The 14,004-nt window shown below is 35.5% G+C and overlaps 1 protein-coding gene across 3 annotated transcripts; it reads left to right on the top strand.

The window, feature by feature from the left end:
• The first annotated feature begins 5,535 nt into the window (after window positions 1-5,535).
• si:ch211-284e20.8 (uncharacterized protein LOC563738 homolog) lies at window positions 5,536-12,458 on the top strand. Of its 3 annotated transcripts, none has more exons than XM_058759482.1 (9): window positions 5,536-5,688; window positions 6,338-6,419; window positions 6,867-7,042; window positions 8,981-9,094; window positions 9,204-9,282; window positions 9,835-10,001; window positions 10,075-10,188; window positions 10,304-10,399; window positions 11,218-12,458. In XM_058759482.1, the coding sequence occupies exons 3-9, from the start codon at window positions 6,971-6,973 to the stop codon at window positions 11,356-11,358; spliced, it is 783 nt and encodes a 260-aa protein (XP_058615465.1). In that variant the 5' UTR covers window positions 5,536-5,688; window positions 6,338-6,419; window positions 6,867-6,970; the 3' UTR covers window positions 11,359-12,458. The 3 variants fall into 3 exon arrangements, with proteins under 3 accessions (XP_058615465.1, XP_058615464.1, XP_058615466.1); XM_058759481.1 differs by having other exon boundaries at window positions 6,867-7,091; window positions 11,218-12,457; XM_058759483.1 differs by lacking the exons at window positions 5,536-5,688; window positions 6,338-6,419 and having other exon boundaries at window positions 6,800-7,042.
• The last annotated feature ends 1,546 nt before the right edge of the window (window positions 12,459-14,004 follow it).

Genomic DNA, 14,004 nt, shown 5'->3' with positions numbered 1-14,004 from the left:
TGTATTATTTTATTTAAATCTTAACCCTCTAAGTCTAGCACTCTCTATTATCTTCATATTCTAACTACTTGTTTTCTTTTTATTTATTATAAAAATGAGCCTCAAACTCTAGCAATCTCTATTCTATTTCTATTCTATTTACTTGTTTTCTTTTTATTTATTATAAAAATGACCCTCTAACATTAGCACTCTCTATTCTTTTTCTATTCTATCTACTTGTTTTCTTTTTATTACTTTTTTTATTACTTTTTACTTTTTTTCTATTGTTTTCTTTTTATTACATCTGCTAAATTACTAAATGCAATGCCAATGTAAATGTAAAGCTTAACAGATCATTAGAGACGCAGCGCTGATTATGTCCATCATTAAAAGCTACTTGACTGAAGAACCTGGAAGCGCTGCATTCATATGTGAAAATCAAGACCAATTCAGTGCCATTCACAGCAAATAACACCGGGCCAGACCGAGACCAGGAAATGTGTTTGAAAAAGAATTTGCCTTTGAAATATTGCAAAGCTGACTCCTCTGTTCCATTATAAAGTTATTTACATTTTTTAGAAATGGCCACACTGGTCCTTTAGAGGTCTGTTCGGGTTCATGGTCTCCAGAAAATTTGGAATCATTTTTGTCTCTTGTTTCCTATCTAGTCCAGTGTTCTTCAGCCGAGTCATATTATTATATTACCATGTTGTTTATAATAGGACCAGAACATTAAAGTGGCCTGCGGTCAGTTCAGTACTGAATAATTTATAATTGAAAAATACAACAGTATTTGACCTCCGTGGAGAATGATTACCTTACATCTGAATCCCACACCTGCCTTCATTCTAGAGCCGTCTTTTGAACCACGGGTGCCGTAAGATCTGCTCTAAAGTTGGCCGCTTCGCTTGATTGCGTTTCAGACACCGGCCAATCAGATCACGGCATGCTGTGAAAGTTTGGAGTTAGTCAAGACATGTATGAAAAATACCTTCTGATAATTTAAGGTATATGGAAACATTAGCATGGCATCTGTTTCCTCACCGATGGATACGCTGGACTTCCAAGAATTAGGAGAGGCTTTCAATATTTCCTGGACTTGGGAAAAAGGCAGCCGCATGTTCACCATCAAATACAGCGTAATGCCCAGAGCCCAGACGTTTGCTGGGACGGCGTAGTATTTAGGCAACGACAAAGCCTCTGGCGGGCAGTACTCTACTGCTCCTGTAAGCAAGAACATTTCATTTCCCACACTTATTCACAATATTTTACAATACCAAAATAAAACACAGTGCAATACAAAATACCAGCTTACCTAAATATGTCCAGCTGTCGTAGCCTGTGTTCTCAAGCAGGTGAGCGGCACCGAAGTCAATTAGCTTCAGCTCCAGAGTGTCTGTGTTCACTAGGACGTTGTCAGCATGGATGTCATTGTGAAACACGCCGTGATCTATGCAGTGCTGCACCGCCAGGACTAACTGGCGCATTAACCTGCATGCAATCGGTTCAATCAGTCCTGACGAATCGTTGATGAATTTTCGCAGGACCATGCACGGTTCAGGGCACTCCAGAATGAGCGAGAAGATCTTGGGCCGATCAAACCACTCGTACATTTGTATTACATAGGGGCTTACTGGAGGACGCCTCAACATGAGCATCAGCGCCACTTCTGTAGGCAGAGGTGTGGAATAACCAGGCTAGAGAACAAGAGCAACAAAAGCTTAGTTAGCTATCCACTTTTTTCTTCAATGCGGAAGTGAGCCTATGGGCAAGACTTCCGGTTCATTAGCCACTATAACGAGAAGAATAACAACGTGCAGTAAACAGTAAAACTGTTTGCACTGCAAACAAGTGTGTTCATAATTAAGATAATATGGTAAGACACACCAATTTGGAATATCAAGCAGCAAAATGTTTTGTACAGATAAAAATAGCTGGACGCGGATGAGACCGGAAGATAGACCCATAGAATTTACAAATTTTTACGGCAAGAAAAAGGTGGATAGATTTTACAATTGTTTAGTATTTTTTAGATATAATCAACAGAGCCTTTCCAGCTCAAAGCTCTTTGGTACTTCGAGGCTTTACCTTTTACTTTTATTTGTGGTGTGTTAACTACAGTAAATACAGTAAAACTCTTAAGGTGCGGTCATATTAGCAGAAACGAAGGTTCACTATTGTTTATATGTATAAAGTACAGCAAAATTTCGCAGAGAATCTGTGCGCAATCTGTCAACTAAATATGTATTCTTTAATCTTTGCCAACTTACAATTTCAAGACAACAGCTGTTGTTCCATTTGCACAGTCTTTTGATGGCAACCTGCAAAGAGAAAAAAATTGAAATATTATAATTTTTTTTCTCAGATTCTTCATTATGTACTTTATTTTAAACATACTTCCTTGACTGAAGTTGACATGGTTCTGTACATAAGGATAATGTTCAGTTAAAGCATGTTACCCCCTGGCCGTCGGATTTTCGTATTGCCTTGAACACCTTGCCGAAGCTTCCCTTTCCTATCAAATCCTGCAGTGTGTATAAACTGTACAAATATTCTGAAAAACACAAGAGGTTTCAGAAAAGGTTTAGTTAATATTAAATTCCAGGTCTTATATAATAGCACTGCTGACTGTAAATAAAATGCATATAAGGTCTCTTAAACAATAAGCAAACTATATGTACATGGTTAAACTTTACATGTTAGGTGATATCAGAATTACAAAGTAAAAATAATACTTTAAAAATAATAGAAAATAAGGACATCACACTCACCGGTAATTGGCTCCCAATTGGGAAGACCTGGGGCAGATGCTGGCTCTGTGTCAGGCACGACAGACGCTGGCTCAGGATTGGACTCAACTCTTGTCTGTCTGCAACGGAGTAATGGCTTCTTAACAGCCTTCCATGCTCTCTTGAAGAAGGCATGGATACTACTCCTCCTGTTGCCACAAGTAGGAATTTCTTCATTGAAGAAAAACAAAGAGGAAAGTATTAGACCACATACAGTTTCTGACCACAGATAAAACATCAAAAGGTGCATGTTAACATAGCACAACAATGAAAAAGCAGCTCAGTGGAATTCAGAAACGTGTTTTGTATGAACGGTGCATTAAAACTGCAACCCCTTACGAAAACTAACCATGGTTCCTTAAACCAAGGCAACCACAAATTAACCATGATTTTGCATCGTTTAACCATGGTATTTGTAGCAAAACTGTGGTTATACAAATGGTAATTTTCGTAACTCATCAATCAAATCTGTAACGCAAATATTTGACTACAATATTTGTCACAAAAAATGTAATGCAAGTATTTTATAGGCAGCGGCTATTTGCGACAGATGCTATTTACACTAAGTACAAATAGCAATTAGAATCTATTTACACTGTGCAAATAGCATATTTTCTTAGCGATAGATACTAAGCGCAAATAGCGATGGATGCTATTTACACTAAGTGAAAATAACAATATTTTTTAACGATAAATACTATTTACACTAAGTGCAAATAGCTATAGATTTTATTTACACTATATTAAAATAGCACGATTTTCTGCTATTTATGCTACTTATTGCAAATAGTGGCAATTATCTGCACCTCAGTATTGTAAAACAGTACACAATAATAAGGTATTGAGTGTAAATTCTAGTTTTAATTCAAATTAGGCTATTAAATGGATGCCACCATATTGGGACAATAAAGCCCTCCCTACACCTACCCGATACTTTATTTTCAACTTTTTGATTATTTCCTTCATTTTTATTGAAAATAAATGCCTTTCCGATGCGATATGAGATTTGAAAAGGGAGAAAAAAGGTTCGGCAAAAGGCGAATTCGAACTCTGGTCGATCATGTGCATCTACGCCACTGAAACTGATATTAAACAAGCATCTTTTTGCAGTTTTGACTATCCAAATCACACCTTGGTGGACTGAGTTAGTGTAAATAGCCTTTGCCAACAAGGCGGGCTATTTGCACTTGGTGTAAATAGACACTCAATATTTGGTAATGAGATGAAAGGTTTTATTTTATAATAATCTGACCTGTTGGGCTTTTCTCAGTGGTAGGCTGTGCACTCACTGCTTCTGCTTCTGCTGCTGAAGCCCTTGTTGACTGGACAGGCTGCTGTGAGTCAGCTGGCAGTGAATCGACGCTCAACTCTTCATCGATCCACTGACAGAAGCCGTCGCAGAAGCCGATGTTCTCCAGCCACGCAGCCGCTTCTGTCTCATGAACACCGCCCTTAGGCACGGACTCGGATGCTGTGCACATCTTGATGCTGAAAGTGGACAGACTCTGCGTAGACTCGATTGTTCGAGTAGACTTGGTTTGTACTCTATGCGTTTCTGTCTGCAGACTTTTATAAGTAGAGTTGTTCTACAGCTCTTCAAACTCGTTCAAGTGACAATCTTCACAAGCGCTCGGATTATCACCAACTGTGACATCATCGCGATGTTCCAAAGTTCCAAAATGGAACGCAGCAGAGCGGAAGTCTCATAGTGCATTTTTTAAAAGCTGAGGTTTTTGAAATTTTGATGGTTTTGATGCGCCGTCGCTCCGCCATTACAGAAGCCGACGGACGAGACACTTCAAAATATGTATTAGGCTTGTTTTGAATCTGAATAATGTCTTCTGTTCATGCTTTATGTGAGTACACTGTTTGTAAATTTGGATATAGGTTACTTCCAGCTGTAGATCTGGAGCTGTACAATAATGTTTAGATTATAACGACGTGTATTAGAAATATAAATATTTATTAGAAAGTAGGCTATTGTTGTATTACATTTAGGCTATTTAACAGTATTTAAGTTAAAAGTCATATATTCGGGCATTTTGAATTCAATAGTATTAGAAGCTTGTTCTGTAATATTTATTGTATTCGAATGTATTCTATATTTATATATTAATACATGTTCAAGTTTATTATTTCTTATATCATTACATACAATCATGTGTTGGTGAATTACCTGCTCGCCAGGCTTGTTTGAGATGCGCCTCGCCTCGCCTGAAGTGTAGGCGGCTGCAGTGAGGGGAGGAGTGAAATAAACACAGTCAAGAGGACAGTTCTGCCCTCTCCAAGTGGAACAGATAGACTATACGAGATCAAAGTCAGATATCGCGTTATTCTCACTTATATGCTGTGCTGCTGATAAACATGATATAATTTCAGTTCTGTTGCTTTTATATGAATATAAATATGATGAACAAGACACTCAAAGTGCTTGCTATTTAATTCCATACAAAAGGCGTATCATTTTTATTTTAATTCAAACATGTATTTTAGATTTTTAAAGAAAATATGACAACAATCACATATCTCACGCAGAGATCGCACTGTCATAGTGTTTGGGAATATTCATGCACAATTTAAATACATAATAGCATGAAATCAGATTAAAAAAATAAAACATTTTAGAAGAGAATGCAGCATCACGGTTGTCTGAACCAATGAGCGTTAAGCTGTGTCACCAGCGCAGTCGGTGGAGAGCAGCTGCGCGCGACTACTCAATCCGACACAGTCGCGAGAGCTTTTTGGCACAGGTCAGCATGACATCAGAGCAAGGCGGAAGTAACTCGGACACTTTTCTAACCAACATGCACCTCGCGGGGGTCACCGGTGATCGGTTCTGCGCAGATTTTGCTCATCTCAAACAAGCCTATTCACCGCTCGCTGGAGAAGGGACGATATAGTAACTATATCAGGAATCTCGGTATAGTAACTCTTGGGAATATTATTGTAAATCAGACCACAAGATCATTTTGTTGAGGTTTAGGCATCCGTATGTGGCCACGAGTTTAGTAAACAAACCTGTATTATAGCACAGAAATGGAGATGATTAAAAAAATAACATTTTATTTTAATGATATTATATTACATTGCATAAGATCCTCGTCGTAACAGCATTCAAATGAAGTTCTCATAATTTGTTTTTATTAATATATAAACTGTTAAGAATACATAAAATACAGGACATTATTATTAAGACCTCAATATATTATTGTCAGGAGCCACAGGTATTAATTTTGACTTGGGTAAAGTTGGTTTTATATTTGCACATTCACAACATTCACACATTTCCGAGTTCAATAACTTTCTAATTATATGTGCAATAAAGTTTTTTTTGCAAATTCTAATCAGCAACATCATTGTCAGCCTACTACATTTTTTTCACAATCGATCAAAATGGGCAAGTATTGTCTTAATGTCATATTTACTTGCAAATGTCCGCTGAACGTCCAATGTAGTGCGGTTAACAAAGTACTTGAATGCAATAGTCCGAATGTGCCAGTATAAAAACAACTTTACCCAAGTTGCATTTTTTGACTGTCAAATGCTGGTAACTGCTGACTATATTTTAGGAATCACCAAGGACCACGACTAAAGCTAAAAATCTTCTTTACTGTTGAAGAAAAAATCACCTACATCTTGGATGGCCTGAGGGTGAGTACATTTTTATTTGGGGGTGAACTATCCCTTTTAGCAAGTCCTGCTGTTCATTTTCTCATTCATTCATACTTAACTAACTTAAGCAGTCCTGCCCACTAAAAGCTGCGCTTGCTGAAATAAACAATATAGCAAAATTATGATGCTAAATTCACAATTGTCATGTTGTCCAACCCATGTCGTAGCATCACACTAAAACCCAATAGGATATTTTCATTGGCTTTTGGATGATTGGTTCTGGATATGAGGACTGTGTCAGCTTCAAGTCTTCACTTCTGTAGTTTTGACCTGTATTGCATCACTGTTTACAAGCAGGCAGACAGGAGCATACAGAGCAGTAGCAGATAAAGACTGTGTTTGCTGATAGCTGCAGGTGAAAGTTCAGTGCTTTGTGTAAGAGTTGAACTGTATTTTTCGTCTGCCATCTCTTTCACGGCTCTCTAGCAAAAGTGTTCCAGAAATACAGAGATGAGGATGCAGCCTTTGCTCTTGGTGTTGCTGGTGTGTGTCTTCTGGCAGCACGGCAGCGCCTCCCTCGTGATCGCTGAATGCCAAAACGCCGCTGTGGTGAAGGCCGCCGAGGAGACCCTAGAGCAGATAAACGCAGACAGACAGGAAGGGTATGTCCTCTCACTCAACCGACTTTATGATGTCAAACAGGACATAAAGGTGAGTGTTGATACTAGTATATGGATGCTTTTGAGTGAAAACAGCAAATGGGTCAGTGGTGAATAAAGATTTCCAAAATTACCAGGGAAAAAAAGGCATAATTGACCCCAAAATTAAAATTCTGTGATCATTTACTCTCTCTCAAGTTGTTTCAAACCTATATGAGTTTCTTTCTTTTGCTGAACACAAAGATGATATTTGAAAGAATGTTGGTAACCAAACAGTTGCTGGAAGCCTCCGTAGTACAGACAAAAATAATGTTCAGTGTTTGGTTACCGACATTCTTCAAAATATCAGATTTCTGTTCAGCAGAAGAAAGAAACGCTTACAGATTTGGAACAAGATGAGGATGAGCAAATCATTTTTGGGTGAACTATCCCTTTAAGTAGAGTTAAAAAGGTAATAACATCTGCATCTCGTGTCTTCCATATATAAAAATGTAAAGTACTTTGTTTATCATTTAATTGTGTTGAATTATTTACTAATTATTTCCTTTTTTTTTTCAAACAAAAAATGTTTCCTGAATATATTTCAATTAGTGCTGTCAAACGAGTAATAAAAGTTTTGTTTACATAATATGTGTGTATATTGTGTATATTTATTATGTATATATAAATACACACACTTGCATGTATATATTTAAGAAAAATGTTACGTTTATATATTAAATATATTTATATACGATATAATTTATATGAATATAAATATATACATGCAAATATTTTCAAATATATGCTGTATGTGTGTGTATTTATATATACATGATAAATATACACAGTACACACACATATTATGTAAACAAAAACTTTTATTTTGGATGCGATTAATCGTTTGACAGCACTAATTTCAATATTGATTTTATAACTTTTCAAATTGTCCTCTTCTCGGGTTCATACATGCTGTTACACTATATTAAGCAACAAGAATGATTGATTGATGCCCATGGTGGAGCGAATTTTTTTGCTGCAGCATTAAAATTAACTTCTGTGTATTGAAAGTGCACCCAACACAAGATTCCAACACTAATAATTACATTCTAATAACACATTGGCTAAATAAACAGATTCCCATCAGAGTCCTAGTCCATCTCATGTTGACTCACAGTTGGTTCAAGGCACAGGTGATCAGAGGCATCAGTTTAGTTGCTAGTGGTATCTTTTTTTTTAAACAAGAACAAACCACACTGGAAAAATTGCAGAAAAAAGACATAATCTATATGAAAAATATAATATGTTTTATTATTGTTATATATATATATATATAATCTTTTTTTCTCTTTTTTCAAAAACAGTTTAAAAGATATGGAATAAATGCAAGAAGCACAAATATTGAACACATGAGTGTGCATATCTTAGTTTTTTTTTACTTTTTTTTTTTTTCTTAAGATGAAAAGTATATTTACAAGCATTATTACCTTTGGACCTCAGAATTGTCACATTTTCTGTTTTCCCCCTTAAAAAAGATACAATTATCAGATTAAAAAAATAATAAAACATTTTTTTTAAACCAAATATATTGATTTATAGAACTGAAATCTGGCATGCATACTGATTTTATATTTACATGATCAAAAAAAAAAAAAAATCTTATTATCAGATCATTTTAAATGTGAATAATTTCAGTTTTTCACCAAATATATTGTTTTTTGTAACTGAAATCTAAAAAACATGCAATCTGAATTCACATTGCCATGTTAAAAATCCAAATATCAGATGTTTTTAAAGTATGAAAATGTGTACTTTTTTTTTTTTCACCAAATGCATGTTAATGTTTTTTTTTTGCAAATGAAATCTGAAAAGACATGCAGCGAAGATAACATTGTAAAGCTTGGGTCATTGAAATATTATTTCATGCTAGTTTGATTAATGTCATGTTTGCTTCTAACAAAGGCAGAAGGCGTGAACCATTTACACCTGACGATAGATGTTCTGGAAACAGAATGTCATGTGATCAGCAGGAAAAAATGGAAATCCTGTGCTGTTAAGGGGATTGGCAATCTACCGGTATGTGCTTTACTCTGTAGATAAGGTCATCAGAACTTCATAGACTTCTTATAGTCAAATACCATAATATACTTCTGTTTGACTAAAGAGTTTATCTAATCTATATTAGGTGTTCGGAACGTGTGATGCATCGGTTTCTCTTCAGAGCTCCATCAAAGTTGAGAATTACAACTGCACCATTCAACAAGGTGTGCTGTGACTGCATTAACTACTCTTACTTTAATGGAACGTTCTGTCCATTACCACATTAGTACCAATAGTTTAGTAACATCTGAGATTTTGAAGTTTATGTGGCAAGGCATTCTGGAGAGTTGCAGAAATGTGCTGCTCATGTTTTTAATCAAATGATTTAAATCACTTCTCCCAACTGAAAATGTGTCGTTTGCTTTATAAAGTTACCTAAAATGTCCTTGTAGCAGTAAAGATAGTACATGTTACCACATATATGTTTGCAGGCATTTATTTGAAAGTTACTACATGCAAGAAACCTTTGGTTAGACATCTGCAAAACTCAATTCTAGAAATTCTATTCTAGAAAATGAAAGCCTCACAAAGTAGGAGACACAAAGAGCTGTAAAAGAGAGAATTTAACAGAGGAAAGCATGTTATTATTCACACTGAAAGTAACTTGGATTGTAGATTTGTGGCTTTATATAATGCTTTCACCTTTGTCCAAAGGTATAATACTTTTGAAAACATTCAGTTTGTAAAATGCTGACTTGTGCCTCACTGTTTCACAGTGGCAGCTCGAGCTATAGTAAACACTTGCCCCGACTGTCCAACTGCAGAACGCTTTGATGATCCAGTTATATCTGAGACCACAAGACTGGCCCTGCAGAAATTTAACAAGGAGAACGCTTCCCCACATTTCTTTGCTCTTCTGAATATAACAGCTGCCACCATGCAGGTATGTCAACACCAGTAAATCGATCGATCGATTGGTCCTGTCCTGCATACATGACTGGAGATGTGTGTTGCAGTGGGTTGTGGGACCGTTTTATTTTGTGGAGTTCACCGTTCAAGAGACTGACTGCAAGAAAAGCACTGCTGATATTGACCTCACGCAATGCAAGCTGAAGGACTCGGAGTCAGCTGTAAGAACTCATTCAGATCAAAATGAAATAAAGAATACTCTTTCAACTTGCTTTATATTGCCTTTGCCATTCAAATGTCTGTAAGTGGAGTAACCTTTCTTTCTGTTGGCTACAGCACAAGGGCTTTTGCACTGGTTCACACATCAATGCTGATGACGAGATGGAGATGAAAGTTCCCATTGAGGTCAAATGTGAAATCTTTCAACCAATGGTGGGTGGTTTACGTTGCTAAAGAGTGACTAAAAGTAGCAATATTAATAATTTTAACTACGTTATACAGTAGTGTAAGAGTAACAAGGAAATTTATCCAAACAAGTAGTAGCGTGTACATGTAGCTTGAAAATGTTCCACCTGACATATTTACTTTAGAAACATGAAGTTTGGTGGGACATATCTGTGAGAAAACGGTCAAAAGGTTATGGTCAGTAGAATGTTTTTTTTTTTTTTAAAGTCTCTCTGCTCACAAAGGCTGCATTTATTTGATCAATAACACAGTAAAAACAGTAATACTGTGAAATTACAATTTAAAATAACCAAAATAGAATCATTCTGATAAAATCTGATTTGCTGCTAATCATTTGATTATTATCAGTGTTAAAAACAGTTGTGCTGCATTTTTGTTTTTTTTGTGGAAAAATTATACTTGAATAGAAAGAAACAGCATTTATTTAAAATATATACAATTGGTAACATTTTAAATGTCTTTACTGTCACTTTTGGTCAATTGAATGTGTCCTTACGGAATTAAAGTATTAATTTTTGAACAATAGTGTATCTGCTGAAAGTTTATTTTGTCAGCATTTAGAAGTATGCTAGCAAATGAGCTCAAAGCTAACTAAAGCTGTATAAAAGATATTGTCTGCTTGTCCATTGTTGTTAGTTTCTGATAACTTAATGAACTAAAGTTTCAAAATGGAGGATTTCTATGTACTGAGGTACTTTATGTATAATCGGCCAGAGCAAAAAAAGTATCTGAACCAGTGAAAGACCGGTTTGTGATTTATTTATTTTTCTTTTGTTGTTCTCCAGGCTGTTCAAGAAGGAGCTTTTGGATCAGTATATGTTCTCTCTCCTCCACCCGTCCAACCTGCCCCCAGAGTCCAGCCCATGGCCAGCAGCTGCCCAGGGGAGAGACGACACAACCTCGGATTGACAGAGCTGAATCTCTGATTGAAATCACTTACAACCCAGCCATCCAGTCTAAACAAGCACTGCAGATGTTCACGTTTCCCAAAAGACAAATATGCTTTTCATATTTACATTTTTCCAGTATATAGTTTTTCGCCTATGCACAGTAACATATCAATAGAGATATGTCCAACTGAAGCACACTACTGCTGGGTGTTTCAGAAAACCTTTTCAGAAAAAAAAAAAGAGGCATCTTTCATCTTAAAAATCTAAAAATAGAAAACAAAGTAAATTTAATTGAAAAATTAAGCCTGGTATGTATGTTTTTTTTTTCTTTTGCATTGTGACATTATTTTCATGACGATTACACCTAAACCCTTTACACATTCTCATTACTGTAATGCTAAAATATGTTGTCAGCGTCAATACTGTAATTTGAAAATCAAGTATCAAAAGTCAAAAATATCATGGTAGTTTTTAGTCATTTTTATATTGCATTTAAACGTAATTATAATTCTGCTCACAATTATGAATTCATTATTAAATTTAACAATTGAATGATTGTATTAGAATAAAGAGAATAATATATTAATAATATTTTTAATTGAATAGTCACAATACAACACTTATTTTTCTAAACAAATAGCTAATCAGGCTAGCTAATCAAATAGCTAAGTTTTTGTGATATTCACTCTTTTAAGAATAAATGGCTGAGGAACATACTGTATTACTTAAGAAAACCTATAAGATTTGAATTTAATTATTATGTACGAAAGTGGAATTGTGATTAGAAGACTATGCTAGTTGCTAGAAGACTATGCTAGATTTAGCTAGTTGCTAAGTTTGGCCAATTCAATAATAAACAATGAAAGCAACCAATCTGTTGCCGTTTCTTCCTGTTCATCTGGAAGATTTCACTTAGTTGTAGTTCTGCTATTTCCTTTCACAATCACACACCGGTGAGTTTATTTCACTGATACATTCATAAACTTGTGTGATCTGATCTTGGAAGAGGTGATAACTTGCAACTGACTGGGGCCATTTTGGTTGATGAAATAGGGGATAGTACTCAACATATATCAAACGCTTAAAGGGTTAGTTCACCCAAAAATGAAAATTAGCCCATGTTTTACTCACCCTCAAAGCATCCTAGGTGTATATGACTTTCTTCTTTCAGACGAATCCAATCGGAGTTATATTAAAAATTGTCTTGGTCCCTCCAAGCATTACAATGGGGTAAGCAGGTGCTTTTTGTCAACAGTCCAGAAGACGTGAAACACTTGGAGGGACCAGGACAATTTTTAATATAACTCCGATTAGATCCGTCTGAAAGAAGAAAGTCATATACACCTAGGATGCTTTGAGGGTGAGTAAAACATGGTCTAATTTTCATTTTTGGGTGAACTAACTTTTTAATAAATATTGAACTGTTATCAGAAGAATTCTGACATGTCACATTGCTACAGTGATATAGGTTGATAAATGAATTGTATCACAGCTAAAAATTAAATTGCTTTAATTGAAAACAATATTATCTGACCCCCAACATACAGTACAAATGCCTGTGCATTATCAAAACTTGTGGACAGAGTCCTGTTTCATGTTCAGCAATATATTGTCACAATTGCCATTTTATTGATGTGTTTTACTACAGTACTTTTTCTTTATAAAGAAATTGGTTGTTTAGAAGGACAAGATATTGGTATCTGCTTCAGTGCCATTAATAATCAAGAATCAAGTAGTAAAAATGTAAGTTCTGCTTGAGGAATATGTAACTTTATTATGCAATATAATTATATGTAATATAAATATGTAATGTAACATTATTTTCATAGTCACCAGTACAAACCCAGCATTCAAGAAGCTGTGAGGATGCAAGGCATTAATATCTCCACCTTTGTAACATTAACATCACATACAAAGGCACCAAGCACCAGACGTCAATAGTTGTGGTTGTAAATCACGCAATGATACATAAATTAAAATGATACTGATAAACGCATCAAACTCTTTATACACCTTTTACAATTATAAATGTGTCACCTTTATTTCTATAGCACTTTATACAATACAGATTGTGTTAAAGCAGCTTTACAGTGTTAAACAAGAAACTAGTGTTTCAGTGAACAAAACTTCCATTTCTACTGTAAACAAAATTAAATTCTACTGTAAATGAGCTCTAAAAACAGGACAAAAGTAAACAATCTATTTTTAGCTAAAGCCAGTTCATTGATGTGATGTCATTGAAAATTTAATAGGGAGCCAGTGCAGTGTTGACAGAACCGGGCTAATATGGGCATACTTCTTGGTTCTGGTAAGAACTCTAGCTGCTGCATTTTGGACCATCTGGAGTTTGTTTATTAAGCATGCATGAGGTTTTACAAATGCTAGGAACGTGGCTTTTGAGGGAAAGATTGCTATCAAATAGCACACCTAGGTTCCTAACTGATGACAGAGCAGCCATAAAGTGTTAGACAGTGTTCTAGGTTATTACATGCGGAGGTTTTATTTATCCGATAACACCTCTGTTTTTTTCATAATTTAGCAGTAGGAAATTATTAGTCATGCAGTATTTTATATAAACTATGCATTCCGTTAATTTTGCAAATTGGTATGTTTCATCAGGCCGCAAAGAACTATTGAGCTAAGCATAAAAGTGAAAGCATACACCATGTTATAATAAATAAC

The sequence above is a fragment of the Onychostoma macrolepis genome, chromosome 22, assembly GCF_012432095.1.
Source record: "Onychostoma macrolepis isolate SWU-2019 chromosome 22, ASM1243209v1, whole genome shotgun sequence".
Classification (NCBI taxonomy): Eukaryota; Metazoa; Chordata; class Actinopteri; order Cypriniformes; family Cyprinidae; genus Onychostoma; species Onychostoma macrolepis.
The sequence above is the reverse complement of the archived record's forward strand: the minus strand, read 5'-3'. Positions and strand labels throughout refer to the sequence as shown.

Excerpts from the sequence above, each read along its gene's own strand:
- si:ch211-284e20.8 (XM_058759481.1), top strand. The coding sequence starts at position 6,891 with ATGAGGATGCAGCCTTTGCTCTTGGTGTTGCTGGTGTGTGTCTTCTGG. Across the intron at positions 9,095-9,203 it reads AGGGGATTGGCAATCTACCG|GTGTTCGGAACGTGTGATGC; the intron begins GTATGTGCTTTA and ends AATCTATATTAG. Across the intron at positions 10,002-10,074 it reads TAACAGCTGCCACCATGCAG|TGGGTTGTGGGACCGTTTTA; the intron begins GTATGTCAACAC and ends TGTGTGTTGCAG.